Genomic DNA, 22,816 nt, shown 5'->3' with positions numbered 1-22,816 from the left:
GGTCCTAAACTTTAGTATACTGAGGAGTTTGTATCCAAACAGAGCCTTAAAACCCCGGAAACCTCAGACACAAAGCCCACACTCTCACCGTCACTTGGCGCCTTCGTCTCCTACACCCGAACACGAGACCCAGCTCAACGCCGTACGTCGCGCCATGGGCACGCTCGTCGGCCACGTCGCGCCGGGCGTGGGCTTCCTCGTCGTCGGCCTGTGGCATCTCTACAACCACATCAGGCTCTTCCTGCTGCGCCCCGGATCCTACGTCGCGCCCGTTTGGTTCCCCGTGCGCGGCGCGCGGCACCTGGAGCTCATCCTCGTCGCCGCTGGCGCCGCCGCGTCCATCCTCATGGAGCTCGTCGTCGGCCCGGCGAGGCACCACCCGTTCGACCGCGACGGCACGGTGCCCTCCGACCACCTCCACAACTTCGAGCACGCGTCCATCTCGCTCGCGCTGCTCGTGTACGCCGCGGCCGCCATCCTCCTCGACCGCGCCGGCGCGCCGTGCCGGGACGCGGTGTCCCAGCTCGCCGCCGCCGCGGCGTTCGCGCAGGAGCTGACGCTGTTCCACCTCCACTCGGCGGACCATGCGGGCGTGGAGGGCCATTACCACCTGCTCTTGCAGGGCGTCGCCGCCGTCACGCTGGCCGCGACGGCGCTCGGCGTCGCCGCGCCACGGAGCCTCGCGGTGAGCCTCGTGCGGTCGGCGAGCCTGGTGCTCCAGGGCGTCTGGTTCGTGGCCATGGGCGTCGCGCTGTGGACGCCGGCGCTCCTGCCGAGAGGGTGCTTCCTGAACCACGAGGACGGGCACGACGTCGCGCGGTGCCGCGAGGAGGGCGGCGCGCTGGCACGCGCCAAGGCGCTCGTCAACCTGCAGTTCAGCTGGTACCTGTCCGCCACCGTAGTACTCGTGGTCGTGCTCTACCTTCGGATGTGCAGCCTCTACAAGGAGGAGCCGGAGTACGTGCCGTTGGTCAAGGAAAATGGCCATGGTGACGACGACGACAACGACGACGTGGAGGCGGCGAAAGGCGGCTCCGGGAGCGTGTTCTGTGAATCAAGGCCAATGGAGATATCACGGCCGTAGGCTAGGAGAAAATGGATTTCCAGCGTGGGGACGTTCGTGTAAAATGTAGCTTTGTGAGTTTGCAAATACCTAGAGGTGAATCGCCGCTTTGACTAGGGTATAGTTCGTACTTGTGGTAACTGATTTTGTTGGTACTTCTGATTGGTTATGGACTTATGGTTGTATACATGTTTGATCAGGCCGGATTAACATGTTGTGATTGGAGAGTTTGTACTTAAAGAAAAAGGAGTGGTCACCATTGCTATGTTATTGCATTATTTAGTTGCTAATTTGTTGACTAGAATTCTGAATTCCTCTCTGGCTCTCTCCCATTTGCGATCCTGTTCAGGGTTCAAAAATCCGGTGGTTTTGGACATTTCGGTTCAAAGATAGAGCTGTTCATAAAAAAAAAATGCGAATTTGGTAATTTTGCTGATGGAAGGGAAAAAAAACAAACCGTAATCCCAATCCCTAATGCTGTTTCAACAGGCTACTTAGTATTGTTTCAGTGATATCAGGTCATGTTGAACTTTGGCAATGCAACATTGCAACTCTTTTACATATGGCCTCTGGTTTCTGAATTCTGAATTACTACTTTCCTGAACCGAAAGGACGGTAAGAATACCATAACTTTGTTCACGTCATGCCTGGGAACAGTAAATGACAAACATTCAGTCAGAATTGTTGTTCTCATGGCGCATGAAACAATGACAGAGATGAGGTATCTGTTCTAGATTATGATTAAATCTGCCCAAAGAGATTCTCCTACAGCGCCTGATTGGGACGGGCACAATGGTTTCTGCCTTTCTGGGTTCATCGGTCTTTCCAATTCTGTTATAGCAGCCGCCCGTGAAAAGGTTAGGAGAAGCAAGGTAGGCAGGTAGCACACAAATTGAAAACAATTGGCTTCAAGTTTTGCTTTCTAGTTTCGAAATTTGTAGATACTTCCTTTTGAAAAAAAATGTATTTACTCTTTACTGGTTTTTTTAAATCCATCCTTTCTGTTTTTAATGTGCTCGCCGTAATTGCATTTGATAACTGAAATACCAGAGAATGTTTATATCTTCTCAATTATTATAGTTGCTGCTCACCCTGATATGGATATGCTTAAAGCTTCTTTTCTTGACACGTGAAAATGACTTTACATGTGGATAATCACAAATAACTTTGATTGTGACTGAGACTAGCATTTTGACATCTAACTTACACATATTCCATCAGTTTAACATCATGACAGCTCATGATTCATCAGAACAAAGCAAAGTATGCAGAGCTTAGAATATGGTACACTTTGGCTCTTGCACCAATGCACCTTCAACTGTAAGACAGACAGACACTAAAACATGCAAAAAATGAATCTTTTTTCCTTAAAAAAGAAAGGGGAGAATCTGAAACGTCACTAATGATATGAACACCTTTTGCTCTCCAAAACAGCAACTTATGGCTGACAAAAAAGGTTAAAACTCTTGAATTTTTTTCACACATACCGCCTAACCAGACTTGCAATAATGCAGCAAAATGAAAACATGTATCACAGAAGCAGGGCAAATGGTAAGATAACGAGAAAAGGCAAGCCTCAAAGCTCACTGCCACACATCCAAACAGTCCCTACTCACGGGGTCATGGTTGCCCAAGCAAGTAGCAAACCTGATGACACGATGTTAGTGTCCTACGGAAATTACTTGCAAGATGAGGAAGTAGCAATTGGTAAATGTTACTGACATTTCTTCTCTCAAAGATACTGGTCATGTATTCTCGCCCTGTTCTCTTCCCACCATAACCTGGCATGCATCTCACTGAATCTCTCCCGGCTGCACAAAGAATGGACATAAATGAGTAAGTTTTCCAACAACACTGCAGAGGTCTTGATTTACAATCGACTACCATTTTCTTACTCTTGCCTATTTTCTGTAAAAAGGACAACACTGTACATTGGCATGTAAGTATAAATATTTTGTTGTGATATGTTGTTACTATTTTATTCTTGATAAGATGAAAGCTTGTCCGATGGAACCTGATAAATAAGGCATACTGAAATCTCACTTATACTAAAGTATCATCGGTACCAATTTTAGTTCACTAATTGAGTATTGATGTCTTTTCAATGTCCACGCCCTCAATGACCACATAGCAATTGCACGGAGAAAAACGATCCTATTCACAAACCACTAAGATAATCCTGCCCAAAGACCACGATAATAGGTAGAACACAGCAAACCTGAATCGGACGCGCCGGAGTTCCCTGATGCCACCAGGCAAAGCCCGAATAGTAATGTACACACCAGGCTCATCCTCTTCTACCCATTCCCTCTCTTCGTCACTTCCGTTGCTAACAGAGGCTGAAAGTTCATCTGATCGATCCACCTCTTCAGGAGATGAGCTTGTCCTCACTGATGCATCTACAGATGAAGTTTCTGTCTTTGCTCCACTAATGCTTGACAACTTAGGTGTTGATGCTAGTCCAACTGAATCGTAGCACTGCTGTCCAAGATAGCGGTCATGGCGGTAACCGTTGCCAAGATGATTGGTTTTGTGCTCAAGAGAATCTGAAGATGAATATCCTTTTGCTCCAGTGCCCTTTAGTGGTCTGTGCAAAGTATGTGGCAGGTGCCCCTTGTTATGTGGAGCTGTAGCTGGGTTATCCTCTTTGGAGCTCTGCATGAAGTGCAAGCCATGACACCAGCAGGCAGATAAGATAAGAATACATGCTGCATAAAGTCGAAACATCTTGAAACGTGATTCGAAGGATGTGTTACCTCATTGTCAGACATCGGAGTGCTAGGCAGAGGAGCAGCTTGACTGTTAAACTTCTGAACATTGTAAAGCTCCATGACTTTCTCGTAATTTTCAGTCCACCATCTTTGTGCTCGCCATTTGGTGAACATTTCACGGCTTTTATGCATTAGATCATGCACGAAGGAGCACAACGGACACTGGTAAGTTGATATTATCACATAAATTACTATACAGAAAACACTTAGAGTTGTCATCAGAAACAAGGAGCAAGCTGCAAGCATGGTAAACTACAATTCTAAATAAAGAAGAGGAAGGACCATACTGGACCAAACAGAACACAGACTTGCCCGTCTTTTCTTATCTTGTTCTAACACCATTAAATTTATGCTATGCAATTTCTCTTTAGTTCAGCAACATATTTTTTTTTACGCTGGCTGCTGGCATGCTCATATACCCACCCATTCCTACAAATTATATAAACTATGAAAATACTTAATTAACCAGCTCATAGATAATCACATGAGACTTGTGCTAGAAATTATGAACATTTAATTTTGCCTATGAATTAGAACTTCTGCAGGTATGGAAACTATCAATGACATTTTGGTACATGAGTTCTGCTGAACTAATTGACACTTTGTGACAAGAGATGATCATTGTTCCTGAAAATATCCTGTGTACAAACAAATCAGCAACGCTCAGTAAACCTCGTGATAGTGGGGCTTTGAAAATTGATGTGGGCATAGTTGTGGAAGTGAGAATAAAGCGCGTGATTGATTAAAATGAGGTGTTTTAAATGGCCACCACAGGTAACAGTCACCTGCTAGTGCTGCCCAAGAAATCCATCATCTGTACGTTGCTAGCAGTATAAAGCGTAGGCCTCACAATTGACAGTTCAAAAATCTAAGCAACAGTGCTACACTCAGAAACAGATGCATAAGCTCATGAAGTAAATTTAATCATTTTAGTGCATTTAAATACATCAAAAGCAATCAAAGATTGATGCAACCCCAGCAGCCAGAGTCAAATATTAAAAGACGCCTTCTTGCCTAGATTTAGAACCTTGAAAATAAGCTACAAGTGCACCCTAAAGACATTAAAAATTCAGTTTGCCCTCTCCCAGTCCCAGCAAAATAGCAATCACTTCTTTACACCATCATCTGACATGGGCAGTCAGGTGGGCCTTGTAGGTCAGATAGGCAGTATAGTAGGCCAGATCCATTAGGGTTAGGCTTAGAGATAAGATTAGATATCTCGCTTAGAAGTAAGGCTCAGCCGATTGCCCATGACATCATCCCATTACTGGTGGCAGGCAATCAAAGAAGCATGCCATGAGGAACTCCTTTCATAACATTTTCAATACCGAAATAAACTCTAATCCTGGTTAATGAAAACGACATTACTTGATCATTTCCGTAAATTCGTAATAAATCTCACAACCATTTTTTCCCTTGATAGTGTGTATATCAAGTTTCTAAGAGTCATTTATAAGATCTAAATAGAAAGGCAGTACTACGTCAAATAAAATAGCAGAAGAAGTGCAACCAATCCAATGAGCCAGGTTGGCTGACTCCCCGCATAAGCAGGGGGTGGAGGGACCCAATTAGAATAATGAGATACAAAAGCAAGGCTACCCTTTCTTTATCATGAAAGGACAATGAAAGAACACAACCACTTGCATTTTTTTGTCCTTTAATTTTGTTCCATTAAGATTACTTGATGCAGAAGACACGCTGCAATGGTGGTCCTCTCCTATCTTAACCTAAAATCCCCATCCTAGAGCAGGAAGAAAGAAGGCAATGCAACTACTGTAATGTATCACATGGATTCAGAAAAGCAGTAATGTGTGAGGTTGGCTTCAGAGCTATTCTATCTAGTAGGGCTTTAAAGGTAAGTGACGTTTACATACTCCTCTGATCAATAGTTACAAGCATAAATATATTATGGCATGCAGGCAGATAGATCCAGATGTCCTGTGGCAGCATGTGAGTGATTGACTAGATGCTCTTTTTAGGAATCATGCCCGTAGCCCAATGCAGTTCAAACGGCACAGTGTACTATTTCAAGAACAGAAATTTTGTTGGAAATCAACACATGATACTTTTGAGAGATAAGAGATCCATAACAACTTTTCTTGTGCTTTCATCCCATTTGTTCAAGCCATATTGTACAAATGCACTTGGAACTGTTGATTAAATGCTAAACCGATAGCTGAACATCTTAATATTTCTTTTCTTGGTGGGAGAACCGAGTACAGATACTTTTCTGTTAAATAAAAAATGCACATAAATAACATATATCTGGCGAGAGATCTCTTGGAATTGCAGAAGGCCTGCAGCTCATGCACAGAAGTTGCAGGTGTTGAGATTCTCACACGGTTCCCCCAAATTTAGAAATCTATTGTGCACTTCTCAAAAAATTCCTTCTAATTCTAATTCATGTAATCGTATGAGTACCCAAAGTGATCTATCTTCTAAGCATTGTTAGGCAAAGTCATAACCAGAGTTTCCATTCAACTCTTCAAGATAGATATGCTTTTATCCCTTTCTCCTCCATTCTGTCCTTAGCGGACAATCCTTTTTTTTCAAATTCCAGACTTCTGATGAAAGCAAAGGCGAAAAAGAACAAAAGAACAATGAAAAAAGGGTAAAATAAAGCCATATTTGTCTTATTCACCCAAAAAGCTTGTACCATAGCTCAATCAAAAGTTTTTTGGAACCCTGAATTTCTCTAAAGAGATCAAAGTTTATATTTTCCTGGGCTTACCCGCTACAGCTTATTTTAGAATGGTAAGTTTCTTAATCACTTAGCTTCCTCTATTCCCCACAGGCTGCAGGGAAACTTTCTTATGAAATACTCCTAGAGTTCAACCAAAAAAAAATGTAGCAACAAAGGAAATGAACCAAATAAATTGTACAATTTCCTTAAATAAACAAAGTAACGTGCATAAAGATCTGAAATCCTCCCGACAATCAGAAGCCCGATATCGAAGGAATTAAAATAAAAATATGAACCATAATAACTCAAAAGGAATCTGAATGATGTTATTTGTTGTGATAAGCAACAGGGTGGTTCTACCATGAAGCAAACCATGGCACAGATGAGTGCAGGACCTCACCTGAATCGGATGCGCTTCAGATCGTTGCCGCCCTGCGGCAGAGAGAGGAAGGTGATGAGCACCCCGGGCTCCACCTGGGCGACCCACTCCTTCGACTCGTCGTCCTCGTTGCCGCCCGCCGCCGTCTCGTCTCCATCCTCCCCCTCATCCCCAGCCAGGAAGTCGGTGCGCGCGCTGACCGATGGCGTGAAGTCACCGCTGGACATCGCGCCTCCGCTTCGCAGCCTCGGCGTCGATGCCGCCGAGCTGCCGGCGCGCCGGTACGCGTAGTGGAAGCGGTCGGACGCGGAGGCCACCTCGGAGTCCCCGTGCGCGCCGTACGGGTTGTGCCGCCGCGACGCCGCCGCCGGGGACGAGCCGGCGCACGGCTTGCAGTGCCGGTACGCGCCCGACGCCTTCAAAGCCATGTCCTTGATCTGATTAAACCCAAGAGAAATCTCCCATCAATCGTATTGCCCTTCTCACATTTCGCATCATCAAGGCGAACTTTGTACCAACAATTTGAAAAAGCATCGAGATTTCGGAGAAATCGAGGCATCCCACGACCTCAAAACCCCAGAGCGTGCCAAATTCGCACCAGTTTCGGCTTCTCCCAGGCCAAAGGAAGGTACATTTGATCAGATAAGCAGAAAAGAAGCAAATTTTACCACTCAATCTCAACCAACAACAACCCTGGTCTGTTTAGTGATCGAGGAATCATAAAGGCACCAAGAACAACCCCCCGGATTTCGATTTTCACCACCCAAGGGGGGCCATTTCAAGAACTCTTAACCCAACCCAAGCACAGGGGGGAATGCTTCGCACACAACTCACCTGGGCGGTGAGCGACTTGATGGCGTGCCTCCCGCTGGGCGTCGCCGCCGATTCACCCGGGCCCCCGGCGAAGGCGTCGCCTTCTTCTTCGTCGTCGTCCTCCGGCGGCTCGCGCAGCGGCGCCGCGCCGCCGGGGAGCTGCTTGGAGCACGCGATGCACGTGAGCATCGCCCTCGGATCCCGCGATGAGGTGGGAGGGAAGGGAGAGGACGGGAGGCGGAGAGCGGCGGGTTTATAACAGAACGGGGAACTCGCGCGTGCTCCCGCGATAAGACTCGAGCTCCCGGGCGGAGGGCGTTAATGGCGGATTGGGATTCGGCGTTATGGGAGTCGCCGTGTGGGGTTATTTTAGTCCACCTTTACCCCTGGGTTCAGTTGCGTTGCGCCGCCACTGAAGTGGTTTTGCTGGTTCAGTTTTTAAAATTGAACCGCATCGCGTCCTTTATTTCAAAAAAAAACCGCATCGCGTCAAATTATATTTCCAAAATGGACGGTGGACACGTTAGCGGCAAACTTTTTTTTTTGCAAATTTTTATACTGTGCATCTGGTTCTCTGAGTCTGGGCACAATGTCCGGCCCAAACTGCTTAACGACATTGAGCTCATCTGCTTCGTCCGTGGCCACCTTTGCCATGTTTGGCATGAGGCAAGGATGGCTAGGCTATAGTTTAAATCTCGAGATGCAAAGAACAATGCAGCTAGGATGCGTTTGGTTTGGCTCAGTCGATAAACAATGGTTAATGTGCAAGTAATAATTCGTATGCCACACTTAAAAAACGTCACGTGCCATGATTAGACATGACTTGGTAGAAATGTTTACAATAGAGGACGCAAGAGTTCCGCAAAGCCTTAGATGTGGCAAGCCATATTTGCCAAGTTTTTTGAAGAGTTTTTTGAACATTTAAGTTTGACTCATACCTTAAGGTCAATTTTTTTCTTTTTTGTTGAATCAAACAATACAAACGCAGACGCTCACGTACAAGTATGGATACTCGTCCCTATGAATATACGCACGCAATCTTATCTTTTTAAGCACCTTCGAAAGACTGAGCTAGTAAATTCTCGAGATTAACATTTAAACGTCAACAGTCACCATGTTTTGTTCACTTCTCTTGGTACACGGTTAGATTTCTCCATACACGGGAGCTACCCTAAAGTATGCCGGGCCGAGAAGACCCAACGCAAATTACATTCGAAACTAGAGAGCCTGGTGCAGCACGCGAGATCATCGGACGCGCAACCTAATGGCTCAGAACCTGAGAACGAAAGACTTGGAGAAGAAAACCAGTAAAGCTCACTCCAGGGCTGGCCTTTAGCCTTGAATTGATCACAAGCAGCCGACAAGATTGCTGGCTTGCTGCGGATTGCGCGAGCGATTCCCTGGATGCAGGCGCCACTTGCACGGACGAGCCTGTCTTGCCGCGTGTACGTCGCCCTTGTTTAAAGGCGTCGAGACCCGTGCGGAGAAGAAACAAGAGAGGCGTCGCCTCCGATCCCATTGGGATTCAATGTATATGGATTGGGGCTTTGCGTCCTTAAAATTTTGCATGTACATTTTTTCATCTGAAGTCGAAATGGAGCGTCATGGAGAGACCTTCCGATACGCAGTAGAGGGTTATGATTATGAGCTTCTGATCACGCTCGGCATGAGACGTCGCATTTCCTTTTCTTTTGAAAGGGGTTACTGTAATAATTTGGGGATCCTGGTCCTGGTGCCGACTGTCGAGGAGGAGGCCTATCCAATCAAAAGATTTTCAGGATACATGTTTCTCTTTCTCCGCATTGTGTTATACATCAAGCCACTTGGATGTTCATCTTCTATCCTTCTTTTTCTTTTTCTGGAAGTTGACTCTCCTTTTTCTATGGTTGGCCTGAATACGGTGATTGTGATTTGTTAGTTTTTCTTCGAATGGTGAAGTGATCTCCGACGAAGAAGGGTACGCGAGACTTGGATGTGCATTCTCAATTCAAAATTTACTATTTCTATCTATTTCTATTGTAAGGAATTAATATCGAGCATTGTATTTTTAGCTTATAGAAAGTAAAGATTTTGTATAGTTTTGTGTTGGGTATTTTTATGAAGAAATTTGTACTTCTACACTAATACCCATCCAGAAAACACTACTATGCAGGCCTTTTATTGCCAAGAGCCCAAGATGGGTTGAATTTAAGGACACGTGGGCCAAGAATCTTTCAGTCTGGTTTCCTTCGATCTTCTTAATCAAATGGGCCGAAAGTAGGACAAGCCCACCTTTCTGATGGGCTTCCTCATCAATCGACAAAAGAGTAAACCACACACACTGCTCGAAGTGCGAACCCCGTCGGCGGTCGCGAGCTCGCAGCCGGCGTCCGGCGGCGTTCGGTCCCCCTCGTCCGCAACTCCGGCGACACCCAAATTCCCACCGAGGTATCTTCGTGCCCTCTCTTATTCTCGAGCCTACACCGGTGAGCTCGGCGTAGATTTCTAGATCTCAAGGTTTTTCTGTTCGTACTCTGAAGGGGGGGAAAATGGAGGCCTCGTCGCCTCGCCGCAAGTCACGGCCTCCACCGCCGCCAGAGGCCGTGGCCTCCCTCCCGCCGGAGATTCTCGAGCAGGTCCTCTCCTCCCTCCCGCTCCGCGACGCCGTCCGCACCTCCGCGGTCTCCCGCGCCTGGCGCCGTCTCTGGGAATCTGCTCCCGGCCTCGCTCTCGAGTGGCGTCCCGGCACGGACGCCGCCGTGGTCGACGGCGTCCTCCCGCGCTACTCCGGCCCCGTCCGCAGCTTCGAGTTCGACCTACACCAAGGGTCGTTCTGGCGCGCCGACGACTGGGTCCCCCACCTCGCCGATAAGGGAGTCCAGATCCTCAAGCTCCACTTCAGCTATGATAGTTTTTCCCCCTCCGCCCACTACATGGACGCTTCCATCTTCTCCTGCCGCGAGCTCACCAGCCTTGACTTAAGTGGTGGCTGTAAGATCCTGGCCGCCCCATCGGGATTAGCCGGGTTCCCGAAGCTGACCAGGTTATGCTTACGGGAAGTTGGATTCCAGGGTAATGGGGGTGAGGGTTTTGGAGGCGTTGATTGCTGAGTCGCCGATGCTTGAGGTGCTGTTGCCTGATGACCTATGGTTTCCAGACAACAATGGGCTTGAAGAACCCACATTAAGGCGCCCAAACTCTGAAACCTGAGTATTTATTCAGATTATGGTGACTAAAATTGGCAGATTGAAGATCTTCCATCTATTGAGGAAGTGGTGATCACAACATATGACGACACTGATGGCCGTGATTTTGTGAAGCTACTCACTGGGTTGGCCCGAGTGAGGAAACTTAACCTTGAGATACAGGTAAGTAGATTTCTATACGCAACACCTGATTTAACATTTCTATTCGTGATACATACTCTAGCTCTATGGCTTGTTTGAGTACTGATCTCCATCCAATATCCCATACTGGTACCAGGATGTTGTATTTTTGACAATCCTCATGTAGGTCTAGTAGGTTGCCCAGGTGATACATAAAAGAAAAGTTTGTTTATCCACCTTGTGTTGGAGTATACAATTTAGCATCCAATGGTTATCCTGTATGTCCGTTCAGAATCAAATGTTCTGTATGAATGTATGATTCATCCAGGAAATACTTCAAGTCACCAGTTTTTGAAAAATCACTAGGCGTTCGGAATGATGAAGGTATATGGTGGCAATTAGCACCTAACTAGGTGGGCTATGCTGCAACCAAGGTGACAATTAGGCGGTGGAGGGTCGCACCTAGCAGTCAGTGCCTGGTGGGCAAGGCAAATGATTTTTAAAACAACACAAGCCACATCAGTAGAGAATTGAAATACTTGATGTTTATTCCTTGATAGTGGCACTCACCTTATAATTTTCTCTGCTTATCAAATTGAAGTACTGCTTGTATTATCTCTGCAATCATCTTCAGATGCTTATTTTAAAATGCATCAATGTTACTTTCCAAGGCCCCCAAAGTTTCATATCAGTTCCACTCGGATCTGTCAGGCAATAATTGACATGAATAATAATGTGGCATGCTTCATGCTACCTATGAAAATTTTTAGTGACACCACTTTGATTACTTGAGGAGATAACAAGGTACAAAAAAGCTTCGCCACAAGTGAATCTCTTCGTCAGTCGCATGTAGCTTGCAAACTGCCTCCTGTTGCAGGATGACTAGAGTACCTTAACAAATCGAAACGCCCTGACTAATGTAAAGTTAGGGATTTGAGTAAGTGTTGTTTGAATCGGGTAACAGAGCGGTAACATGCAGCTGGTTCTCGTAAGGAGGAAGTAGAAGTAACTAGGCAACTACAGATTACCCTTCTTGGTACCTAGTTTAGCTAACATCTGGAGTGATTGACTGTTTCCGCTTTTGAAAATTATGGCTCGAAGGATGAGCAGGTTATCTCGCCATGAGTTCACATTTGCTATCTGCCATAAAAGTATATCGGATACTCGAAAGCTTTGTTGGTCCATTGCTTCGTAATCCTACCGTCTCCTGCCAAAGTGAGACACGGCAAACACGACAACAGTTACTGGAGTAATTCAGAGGACGGTAAGAATGCCGAACATAAAGTTATGATAAACAAATGATCTCAAGGCTACCTCTACATTTATTTACCCTTAGCTTGGCGTTGGGTAGGAGTTTTTCTCTCTTTGCTTTCAATCTCCTTGAAAAAGGAGTACGATCCGATCTAAAAAGAAGAAAAGAAGACTAGAAGAGGGAGCACGGCCGAATGAGGAGTTTGTCCTAGCGCCGTTATTGGGCTGATGCAAACTTCTGAATAGGCTAAGCCCATATTTCCTATTGGGTTTCTGAATAGGCACGTCGTACAATGGGCTCCCCGCACGCTGTGAGCCCGCCTCATCGCCTTCTCTGGCGATCAAATCAGAGAAATCACCCACCCGCCAGGCCGCCACCGACCGAGGTAGTTTTTCCCGATCGAACCCCGAACTCCCGAAGGGCATAGTGGAGGCCTCGCCGCCTCGCCGCAAGTCGCGGCCTCCGTCGCCATCGGCGTCCGTCGACTCCCTCCCGCCGGAGATCCTCGAGTAGATCGTTTCGCTCCTCCCGCTCCTCGACGCCGTCCGCACCTCCGCTGTCTCCCGCGCCTGGAGCCGCCTCTGGGAGTCCGCCCCCGGCCTCGCTCTCGAGTGGCCCTGCCGCACGGACCCCGCCGCAGTCGACGCCGTCCTCGCGCGCTACTCCCTCCCCGTCCACAGCTTTGACTTCTTCCTGCGCCAAGGTTCCTTCAGGAGGGTCGGCGACTGGGTCTCCCTCCTCGCCCGCAAGGGAGTTCAGATCCTCAAGCTCCACTTCAGCCGTAACCGTGATAGGCGTTGCGATTGGGACGGCCTCCTGGACGACGCCATCTTCTCCTGCCGCGAGCTCACCAGCCTCCACCTAAGTGGTGGCTGTGAGATCCCTGCCGCCCCATTGGGATTCGCTGGGTTCCCGAAGCTGACCACATTATGCTTACAGCATGTTAGATTTCCGGATAATGGGATGACGGGATTGGAGGCGTTGATTTCCGCGTCGCCCTTGCTTGAGGTGCTGCGCCTGGTTGGGCTGTGGTTTACAGAGGACCACTGGGTTATTCAAGCACCCAATCTCCGGATGAGATTCCATCTATTGAGGAAGTGGAGATCATATCCAGTAATTACCCTGACAACCATGATTTCGTGAAGGTACTCACAAGGTTAGCCTGAGTGAAAGACCTCTGCCTTGGGATGCCGGTAGGTTCTATTTGCAACGTACTCCCTCCGTTCCAAATTATAGGTTGTTTTGACTTTATTAGATTCATAAACTTTGTTATGCACTTAGATATACCCTATGTCTAGATGCATAATAATATCTATGCATCTAGAAAAGTCAAAACGACCTATAATTTGGAACGGAGGGAGTAGTTATTCTGTGGTACAACTCTAATGATTTGGGCTGTTTGACTACAGATCTCCATCCAATATCCCCTAGTGATACCAGGATATATGTTGTGGTTCACTCATATATTCATGTGTAGTTCACCCATGCGATTCTTATGTTAGATTCCTTTTCTGAAATGCTTGTATAGAGTTTTGGCCCTGTTGCACATTACATCATGAATGAATGCCCCCCCCCCCCCAAAAAAAAAAACTGCTATTCGCTTTGTTTTTGGACCAACCAAATTCTCATCCAATGGTTATCCTATATTTTTTTTGTTCATAATAAAAATCTTTTGTATGATTTATAGAGGAATTAGTTGAAGTCACCAGTGTTTTCCTAAAGCGCTAGGCATCATTAGCTTCTTGGAAGGAAAAGGGTTGCGATTAGCACCTAATTAGGCAGGCTATGCAGCACCTAGGCCACAATTAGGCACTAGGTGGGCGGGTCACACGTAGCAGCCAGCGCCTGGAAGGCTAGTCGTCCGATTTTTGAAACAGTGTAAACCACATCAACAAAGTGAAAATACCTGATGTTTTTCATGGTGGTGGACTGGTGGTGTATGTCTTACAATTTTTCCCTCTACTTATCCAATATTGGCAGAAAAAATATAGCTGTAGTACTTATATTATCTCTGCAATGATCTAATATTTGCAGAAAAACTAGCTGTGGTGCTTATATTATTTCTGCAATTATCCAATATTTGCAGAAAAACTATAGCCGTTGTGCTTATATTATCTCTGCAATCATCTTCAAATGCTAAGCTACTCTGGGGCTCATAAAAATTCTTGATATCCAACTTGCATTTAGGACCTAAGTCAAACAACTGAACATGTAGAAAGCACCTTTGGTGCAGTTTCACTGTTAAGAAAGTATAGTCTAAGGAAAGAGCAACGGATACCATTTAGATGTTGCGTGGTGTGTGATGCATAATTTTATACTTCTATATGTGGTACAGAAACTAATAAGATAGTCTAATATCTTGTTTATACTGCAGTTGAGGAGGTTCAATACTCTGGAGGGACTGTCATATTCCTTTGAGAACCTAAAAAAGTTGACACTGCACACGGACTTCTGCGCATTACCTACCATCTTATTTACACTATGCTTACTAAAAAATGCTCCGTATCTTGAAAACTTGTACTTTAAGGTAATATTGGATGTTGTTAAAACATTTTCGTTTTTTCTTGTGTATGTAGTTAAGCTTAACTTATTCCCAACTTTCATTCTTTTTGGCAGATCATGTGGGGCAAAACTCAGGATGTTGAAGTGGTTGTGGACCTTCTCAATGCGCAGTGGATTGGAGGTTCGTTTGGCAATCTTAAAAATGTAACTATGGATCGGGTTGCATGCAAGCCAAATGAGACGATGCATTTCATTGAGTTCGTGCTATCCAAAGCACCACGACTACAGGAACTTCATGTTATTCCAGTTGATGACTATTGTCCAAAGTCCAAAGAAGAGTTACTTGAGGAGATAATAAAGTATAGAAAAGCGTCTCCACAAGCAAAGCTCTTCGCCAGTCGCATATAGATGGCAAACTACTCCCTGAACGTCGTGTATTTAAAAATGGACGGAGTACCTTTTTTTTTTTTGCATTATCTGCAAGATTGCAGAATGTTTAGGGTATCTTTACAATTTGCGTAGCCGAGTATCGCGAGATTTTTTTAAGTGGATCCACGAATTCTTTTTGAATAGAAAGTCAATGTATCTAACCAATTATTTCACAGGAGTACTAGCTACTGAAGGTTATTTCAGAATTAAAAAAAAGTAAAGTCAATCATTTAGCTTATTCTCTCAATTTCAATTGACCGCTACTGGATTTAGTATATCTAATATGAATTGGCGATCAGAACACATATGGATAGAACTTCTAAAAGGTTCTCCAAAAAGAGGTAATTTTTTCTGGGCCTATATTCTTTTTCTAGGTTCATTAGGATTCTTAGTGGTTGGGGCTTCCAGTTATCTTGGTAAAAATATGATATCCGTACTTCCATCTCAACAAATTCTTTTTTCTCCAAGGGGGTCGTGATGTCTTTCTACGGAATCGCGGGCCTATTCATTAGCTCCTATTTGTGGTGCACTATTTTGTGGAATGTAGGCAGTGAAAATGCTCTATACTAATGCAAATTGTTGAACTGCTATGCTAGATTGCAGAAAGATACGAGTATCGTTACAAATTCGAACATTCTGATGTTAGATTTTGGATGTGACATACCATAATCTTGCATGGCTTTCTGTTTTGTGAATCGGGAGAGTAACATGCACCTGTTTTTTATTTTTATTTTTGGCTCTCGATAAAGAACAATGGAGCTAACTTTATAATTTGCATTGTCAAGGAGGAAGCGATGGCAGCTAGAGCTACAGCACAACTGAACTCCAGAATCTAGTGTGCTTTATAAATTTGCCCATCTTTTGAATTACTTTTTGAACTCCTGCGTCCGTCGTGCAAGACTCCCTTTATTCAGATGGGCCATCTCCTTGAAGAATGGGCCGAACGTGGAGAGCTTGGGCCATGTTTCTTGATGGGCTTCCTAGGCCAACCAGAGAGAGAGAGAGCCGCTGCGTGCGCTCGCTCTCGGAGAAATCGAAAGTGCGCATCCGCTCTCGCCGCTGGTCGTGACCTCGTAGCCGCCGCCCGCCGACGTCTCGTCCACCTTGTCCGGAACTCCGGCGACCCCGAATCGCCCATCAAGGTATGGTTCATGGCCTCTCTTCAACTGGAACCTTCGATTCCCGTGAGCTCGCAATATGTTGCTTGGTCTGAAGATCTTTTCCACTCGAAGGGCGAAATGGAGGCCTCGTCGCCTCGCCGGAAGCCGCGGCCAGCCCCCGCGGAGGAGTCCGAGACGAGCCTGGAGTCTCTCCCGTCGGAGATCCACGAGAGGATCGTCTCCCTCCTCCCGGTGCGCTACGCGGTCCGCACATCCGCCGTCTCCCGCGCCTGGCGCCGCATCTGGGAGTCCGCCCCGGCCTCGCCCTCGATTGGGGCTATGAGTATGGGGCTGACCCAGCCTACGCCGACGACGTCCTCGCGCGCTACTTCCACCCCGTCCGCAGCTTCTTCTTCCACCTGCCCGAGGAGTCGTTCCAGTGCTCGGACGACTGGGTCCCCCTCCTCGCCGGCAAAGGGGTCCAGACGCTAAGGCTCCATTTCAGCCAGGGAAGGGATGTCGAACCCCACTACATGGACGTGTCAATCTTCTCCTGCCGCGAGCTCACTTTCCTCGACCTCATAGGCTGTGACATACCGGCCGCCCCAGCAGGTTTAGTTGGGTTCCCAAATCTGACCAAGCTGTACTTACATGGGGTTGGATTCCCGGATAATGGGGTGAGGGGATTAGAAGAGTTGATTGCCGAGTCACCATTGCTTCAGGTGCTGTGGCTGGATAAATTGTGGTTTCCAGAGGACGAGGATGTGGATGAGCAGGATGCTCATGGGTTTGAAGAATTGGTTATTCGGGCACCCAATCTTCGGAATTTGAGAATTGTTTCTGAGTACGACAATGGGTGGCAGATCGAGGAACTTCCATGTATTGAGAAAGTGGAGATCAGTTCCGACAACTACACCACTAACCGTGATTTCGGGAGGCTTCTCACTAGGGTAGCCCGTGTCCGAGAACTCTCCCTCAAGATGCCGGTAAGTTGATTTCTATTCACAACAGATGACTTATAGTTACAGTTTTGTTCGTGATACATACTCCATGGCTTGGGTTGTTTGGCAATGAATAGTGATGTCCATCCAATTTCCCATACTGGTATGACTTCACCAGGATGCTGTGTGGTTCACACGATGCTCATGTGGATGCAGTACCTCACTCTTGCGATTCAGATGTTTGGGTCTCATCAGGCATTGCATTAAACACTATCAATCTCAAGGAAAACAATGGACATTTCATCATGTGACTGCTCTGGTCAGAAAAGGTTCTCAGTTTACCATGATTCAGATTGTCCAAGTCCTCACCTAATGGATTTTATGTAATTTAGAACTGTGTTCTGCTTCATCCAGGATATGCAGCCACATTAGTGGAGTTAAAATTATCTGGATAGCATTCCTTGATAGTGTCACACGTCTTATTATTCTCTGTTGTTTTGTAATGTTTATCTTTACTCTGTATCTGTGTTAGTCTGGTCCGGTAGGCCCCTAAAGTTGCATGTGTGCCATAAATCCATCAACCAGTAACCCAAAAATAATGTGACATACCTGCAGTCTTTACTAAGGTGGTGTTTGGATCACTAGTTCATGGGCTAAACTTTAGTCCCTAAATTTTAGCCCCTAAACTTTAGTCTTGCTGGGCTGTCTAGATCCATGAGCTAAACTTTAGTTTCTCATCAAACAATGACTGATTTGCCCCTTGTTAATGACTCCATGCACATGCACAGGAATGCACATGCACCCATGCGCCTGCTAGGAACTACTGCTGTTCCTGCTGGTCGCCTACCATGCGCCTGCTAGTTTCTTCCATGCTGTTTCACTTATCTCGGATAAAGTAGTCACCAGCCGCCAGCAATGGGAATTCTCCACACGGAATGTTTCTACCACTAATTTCCAATCTGATTCAATAGTTAGCAAGTTTTCCATGCTCTGTAGATCACTGACACTAGTATATTACATACATAGCCTAATTAACTAGCTAGTTGCAGTGGCAGCTCCCAATGTGAAGTTCAGGAAAGAGAAGCGGTAGCAACAAACAGGCATCATCGACAGCAGCTTGCCCTGCAGGCGAAAATCGGAAGCACAAGAATTTGTTAGCTACTGTTCCATTCCATCGGAGACGGAGAACAACTGAGAAGGGGATTTGGTAGGTACTGTTCTCCTCGCGCTCGTGGAGGCGTGCACGGATCTCGTGGATTCGGCCGTGGGCCTTCTCGACGAGGTGGCGGCGCTTGCTGTAGGTCTGCTCGAGGTGGCGTTGCAGCTTGGCGGTGCGCGCCTGCGCTCGCTCCAGCTCCGCCAGCGCCTCCGCGAGGCGCGCCCACGTTCGCCGCCAGCTGCGCCTCCGCCGCCACCTCCCTCCCAGATCTGGCGACCGGTGGCATCGAGGCCGGCGGCGGCGGAGGAGGCGGCGGCGGAGGAGGTGGCGGCGGGGGCGAGGCGGAGGCGGAGAAGGAGGTGGCCGGTGGAGGCGGAGGAGGAGGTGGCCGGCGGCGGCGGGGCGGAGGAGGTGGCGGCGCCGTGGGGCGGAGCGGAGATGGCGGCGGCGGGCGAAGGAGGCGGGGTCGGGCAGAGCATGCGGGGAGGGAGAGAGAGTGCAGAGAGAGAGAGAGTGCGGGGAGGAGAGAGGAAAGGGGGGCAGGGGTAGAATTTGTGGTCCTGGGATCACTTTTAGCCCCTTTTAGGGCCTCTTTGAGGGCTAAAATTTAGCTTCCAAAGTTTAGCTATTTGTCACTTTTAGCCCTCCTGTTTGGATCCCAAGAGTTTTGAGCTAAAAGTGCAAGACTAAAATTTAGTCCATGGATCCAAACAGGCCCTTTAAGTCCCATGGTTCCATGTGCTTATTAGTATGCCACTTTTGATTCCAGTACCTGTCCAAGTCCACAAGATCTGTGCATGTTGTTGTTTCCATCGCTTTGCTAAAAACCAATGTTATACAGTCGTCCGACTAGTCTAGTCGCGACTAGTCGGGCTTATCGCTTTTGCAGCATCGATAAGGCCGAGCGACTAGGAACCTGATCGTCCGATTACTCGTCGCCTAATCGTGATTAGTCATCCGATTAGCGATCAGTTTTGACAAGCGATCATTTTTGAAACCTGAGGTTTTGGCCTGGCTGCCGGTGGGTGGTGGGCTACTGGGCTGGCAAAAGGCCCATTAGGTTTTTAGTATATAGATCGTGAATCCCCAACTTCAAGATGAGCTCCTCCTCCGATGGTACGTTTTACCAACAGATCTGCTCTGTTCTTGCTGCTCTTCTCTTCTCTTGCTCTGTTCTCCTCTTGCTCTTCTCTTCTCAGCAACAAATCAGCTAGTATGGGATAGGAATATACAGTTCTGGACGGTGTATGCATCAAATCTCACAAATAAGTCACCAACTGATCATCATTGTGGTGTTGATGCTTCCTATATACTATGTACTATATAGTATACATATCATATCGGTCCTTGTATATATGGACGACTAGGTCCGACTAGAACCGACTAATCGGGCCTGATCGACGACTAGTCACCTTATCGGTGCCATGGTTCGACTAGACGATCGTATAACATTAGTAAAAACTGAAGTTATATAGCATATTGATGTGAGTACTGGGACCTGCCAAATTATTATGGTTTATGAGATGATTAAGGACCAAAGTGAAACAACCGAATGTATTCCAAAGGATCTCTGTTGTAGTTTTACCGTTAACAAAATTTTAACAGTAGCATGAGCAATGAATCGAACTAGGCTTTTATGCACAATCATATAAATATTTCTTTGTGTTGCATACTTGCATTTACTACTCTTGTGTAATGTTTTATTTGTATTTCAGCTTAGAGAGAGCAATGCTCTGGAGGGACTCTCGTGCTCCTTTGAGAACCTAAAGCGTTTATCACTGCACACAGACTTTTGTTTTTTGTCTACCATCCTGTCAACAATATGCTTACTGAAAAATGCTCTGAACCTCGAAGAGCTGTCCATTCAGGTAACGTTGAAGGGTAGCTTGAACAATATTTATTATTGACCATTTGTATGTATACGTTGTAGTAGTTCACTTACCATCTTTCATAGTGGATTTGGTATGACGACCCCCAGTATGAGGAAGTGGGTCTTGACGTTCTAAATGCACAATGGACTGATGGGTTGCTTGCCAGGCTTAAAAGTAAGTATGGATATGCCCACATGCGAGTCAAATGAGATGCACTTTATTGAGTTTGTTCTATCCAAGGCCAGACGACTTGAGGAATTTCGTATCTGTGCAGTTGAGTATTGTACAAGATCTAATGAAGAGCTACTTGTGGAGATAATCAAATACAGAAGAGCTTCTCCACAAGCTAAGCTCTTCTTCGAGCGCATGGAATTTATTGTGCAAGACAAATACGTATATTCGTATAACTTACATTCGCCTCGTGGGACAAACAGTAACTATCTGAGCTAATGTACTGACTTTCTATGCTGATAATTTGTTGTTCATTGTTTTGAGATGGAAGCTAGGTTTCAGAATGACTGCTAAGTTTGTCGTTTTTAGCTGCCAAAGAGGAAGTAATGACAACTAGGATATTATTGATAGTTAGGTTACAGAGCCACAGAGGAGCCTGAAAGACATCTAGTGGTTCTCACGGGGTCAAAGAGGAGCCTGAAAGATATCTAGTGCATCTCAACCTGATACTGTTTTTGTTAGCAGATCTAATTAGCATTATGCTTCTTGAGTCTTATGACTCAGTTGCACATTGATCTGACGACGAGGCACCAGAAAAATTGGTGTTTTTTTTTTTATCTCAGAGAGCTTATGGCAATGTTTGTCAAATCAGCCATTTTATCAGTACCTTTTTCTTCTCTGAATATGTAGACAGACGGGCATCTTTGTATTAAAAGGAAAATATTTGATTGCAGATTCACTCTGAGATTTTGCTAAACAGACTGATACACGAGACGGAAACATCCAAAAAGTTACAAGGCCTACTGAGCAAAGCTTTGATTCTCCCGGATACAGACTACCAAGGTGCTTTGCTCCCGCACGAGTAATCGGTTTTTCATTTTGACCGGGAGCACTCGTTCGAGCGGAATTTGGCGGGCAATTTTGGCGGGCGGCAAATCGCGGCAACTCTTTCATAACCGCTCGGAGCCGAAATCCCCAAGCCCCTCCCGTTTCGCCGGCCGTGCGCCGCCTCCGCCTCTCCAATCTCCATCTCCACCACTAGATCAAATGGAGGCTCGTCACAAGCGGCGGCTGCCGTCGCCGGATGCGGCGGAGGACGCGGCCTCCCCAAGCCCTGACTCACTCCCCACGGAGATCCTCGAGAAGATCGTCTCCTGGCTCCCCATCCGCGACGCTGTCCGCACCTCCGCCGTCTCGCGCGCGTGGCGCCACCTCTGGGAGTCCGCCCCCGGCCTCGCCCTCGAGTGAGACTACGGCGCGGACCCCGCCGCCGCCGACGCCGTCCTGGCCCGCTACTCCCGCGACGTCGGCAGCTTCAGGTTCGACCACCTCCCCGAGCCGTCGTTCTCGCGCGCGGACGGCTGGGTCCCCCTGCTCGCCGGCAAGGGGGTCCAGGCCCTCAAGCTTTGCTTCAGCCAGGAGAGGGATGACGAACCCCACTACATGGGCCCGTGCATCTTCTCCTGCCGCGGAGAAATTTGTATTTTTGACACCGTGATTCGTATATTTGATAATCCTTCGTAAAATTGGCACTCTTATCGTGAATATCTTACATTTTGCATTATTTATTCATTTTACTTTTCTTTTTCATTTGATAGACCGGTACAATGACCAAATTACCCTTTGGATATGTGGTCGTACCTGATTGGCTCGGTTGGGCAATTGAATCGATTGGTTCGGTTGGGCAATTGAATCGATGTTGTTCTGTTCGGTGCGCCGCCCGGCTCGCGACGACGCGCCGCCACCCGCCCGCCTCGCGAGGACGCGCCGCAGCCTCCCTGTCGTTCCGATCGCTAGGACACCGTCGCGAGGCAAGACGCGCTCCACCATCGATCCCATTCGGCAGCCCGCCATTGATCCCATTCGGCACTCCGAGGCAAGACGCGCTCCGCCATCTGCGCCCGCCGCCGATCGCATCCGTCGGACTGCCCGCTCACCGTCCACATCCACGGCCTCCTCCACCACAAGAAGGTGCGCGTTCTGTTCCTCCAATTAGCATGACCCCTGTGCATGAGGGCCGATCGGCAATCTAATCGGTCAATTTTGATCAAACTGCCATTCTGCGAGGACATCCAAACTTTGAGGGCCGATCGGACTACTTCACAATTTTGATGCTGGCAGTCTAACCAGTCAATTAGCATGACCCCTGAAAGTTTGGATGTCATAAGGGGTACTGATGCCGATTTGTGATTATCAGTAGATTTGTGATTATGTTACTACTATCATTGTTTCAGGGATCAAACTGAGACGATCCAGGCCGGCGGAATGGAATCTGATCCAACTGATTCATCTAGACGGTATTACTATCATCTTTTCAATATCCTGCAGCTTTCCTTGCTTATGTGATTTGTCAGGAAGAAGTAATTAAAAGGCTGCA

The 22,816-nt window shown here is 47.0% G+C and overlaps 4 protein-coding genes across 6 annotated transcripts; 3 read left to right on the top strand and 1 right to left on the bottom strand.

Annotated features, from left to right (window-relative positions):
• Nucleotides 1-1,303, top strand: LOC117862227 (uncharacterized). The gene has a single exon (XM_034745760.2). It carries the CDS (start codon nt 155-157, stop codon nt 1,082-1,084), a length of 930 nt encoding a protein of 309 aa, XP_034601651.1. The 5' UTR covers nt 1-154; the 3' UTR covers nt 1,085-1,303.
• A 1,149-nt stretch (nt 1,304-2,452) lies between these two features.
• Nucleotides 2,453-8,075, bottom strand: LOC117862226 (protein Brevis radix-like 1). The gene is made up of 6 exons (XM_034745759.2): nt 7,731-8,075; nt 6,918-7,333; nt 3,820-3,955; nt 3,282-3,718; nt 2,786-2,874; nt 2,453-2,710 (listed from the first exon to the last, which is right to left on the bottom strand). Exons 1-5 carry the CDS (start codon nt 7,896-7,898, stop codon nt 2,796-2,798), a joined length of 1,236 nt encoding a protein of 411 aa, XP_034601650.1. The 5' UTR covers nt 7,899-8,075; the 3' UTR covers nt 2,453-2,710; nt 2,786-2,795.
• A 1,933-nt stretch (nt 8,076-10,008) lies between these two features.
• LOC117859734 (F-box/FBD/LRR-repeat protein At1g13570) lies at nt 10,009-15,409 on the top strand. 3 transcript variants are annotated; one of them, XM_034742918.2, is made up of 4 exons: nt 10,626-10,814; nt 10,934-11,056; nt 14,641-14,793; nt 14,883-15,409. In XM_034742918.2, the coding sequence occupies exons 1-4, from the start codon at nt 10,764-10,766 to the stop codon at nt 15,174-15,176; spliced, it is 621 nt and encodes a 206-aa protein (XP_034598809.1). In that variant the 5' UTR covers nt 10,626-10,763; the 3' UTR covers nt 15,177-15,409. The 3 variants fall into 3 exon arrangements, 2 of the variants coding, with proteins under 2 accessions (XP_072150711.1, XP_034598809.1); XM_072294610.1 differs by lacking the exons at nt 14,641-14,793; nt 14,883-15,409 and adding an exon at nt 10,009-10,136 and having other exon boundaries at nt 10,229-10,814; nt 10,934-10,977; XR_004641283.2 differs by lacking the exons at nt 14,641-14,793; nt 14,883-15,409 and adding exons at nt 10,010-10,136; nt 11,343-11,373 and having other exon boundaries at nt 10,229-11,056.
• Nucleotides 15,410-16,435: 1,026 nt separating this feature from the next.
• LOC117859659 (putative F-box/FBD/LRR-repeat protein At1g78840) lies at nt 16,436-17,747 on the top strand. The gene is made up of 3 exons (XM_072294773.1): nt 16,436-16,565; nt 16,658-17,283; nt 17,455-17,747. Exons 1-3 carry the CDS (start codon nt 16,436-16,438, stop codon nt 17,503-17,505), a joined length of 807 nt encoding a protein of 268 aa, XP_072150874.1. The 3' UTR covers nt 17,506-17,747.
• The last annotated feature ends 5,069 nt before the right edge of the window (nt 17,748-22,816 follow it).

This window comes from Setaria viridis, chromosome 6 (genome assembly GCF_005286985.2).
Source record: "Setaria viridis chromosome 6, Setaria_viridis_v4.0, whole genome shotgun sequence".
Lineage (NCBI taxonomy): Eukaryota > Viridiplantae > Streptophyta > Magnoliopsida > Poales > Poaceae > Setaria > Setaria viridis.
The sequence above is the reverse complement of the archived record's forward strand: the minus strand, read 5'-3'. Positions and strand labels throughout refer to the sequence as shown.

What these genes read in the sequence shown, in the direction of transcription:
- LOC117862227 (XM_034745760.2), top strand. Translation starts at nt 155, where the DNA reads ATGGGCACGCTCGTCGGCCACGTCGCGCCGGGCGTGGGCTTCCTCGTC.
- LOC117862226 (XM_034745759.2), bottom strand. Translation starts at nt 7,898, where the DNA reads ATGCTCACGTGCATCGCGTGCTCCAAGCAGCTCCCCGGCGGCGCGGCG. An exon ending in TCAAGTCGCTCACCGCCCAG is followed by an intron (nt 7,334 to 7,730) that starts GTGAGTTGTGTG and finishes GGGTTTAATCAG; the next exon opens with ATCAAGGACATGGCTTTGAA. An exon ending in CTGAAGCGCATCCGATTCAG is followed by an intron (nt 3,956 to 6,917) that starts GTGAGGTCCTGC and finishes AATGCATAAAAG; the next exon opens with CCGTGAAATGTTCACCAAAT.
- LOC117859734 (XM_034742918.2), top strand. Translation starts at nt 10,764, where the DNA reads ATGGGGGTGAGGGTTTTGGAGGCGTTGATTGCTGAGTCGCCGATGCTT. An exon ending in CTGAGTCGCCGATGCTTGAG is followed by an intron (nt 10,815 to 10,933) that starts GTGCTGTTGCCT and finishes TAAAATTGGCAG; the next exon opens with ATTGAAGATCTTCCATCTAT. An exon ending in TTGAAAACTTGTACTTTAAG is followed by an intron (nt 14,794 to 14,882) that starts GTAATATTGGAT and finishes TCTTTTTGGCAG; the next exon opens with ATCATGTGGGGCAAAACTCA.
- LOC117859659 (XM_072294773.1), top strand. Translation starts at nt 16,436, where the DNA reads ATGGAGGCCTCGTCGCCTCGCCGGAAGCCGCGGCCAGCCCCCGCGGAG. An exon ending in CCCGGTGCGCTACGCGGTCC is followed by an intron (nt 16,566 to 16,657) that starts GCACATCCGCCG and finishes GGGCTGACCCAG; the next exon opens with CCTACGCCGACGACGTCCTC. An exon ending in AACTCTCCCTCAAGATGCCG is followed by an intron (nt 17,284 to 17,454) that starts GTAAGTTGATTT and finishes ATGTGGATGCAG; the next exon opens with TACCTCACTCTTGCGATTCA.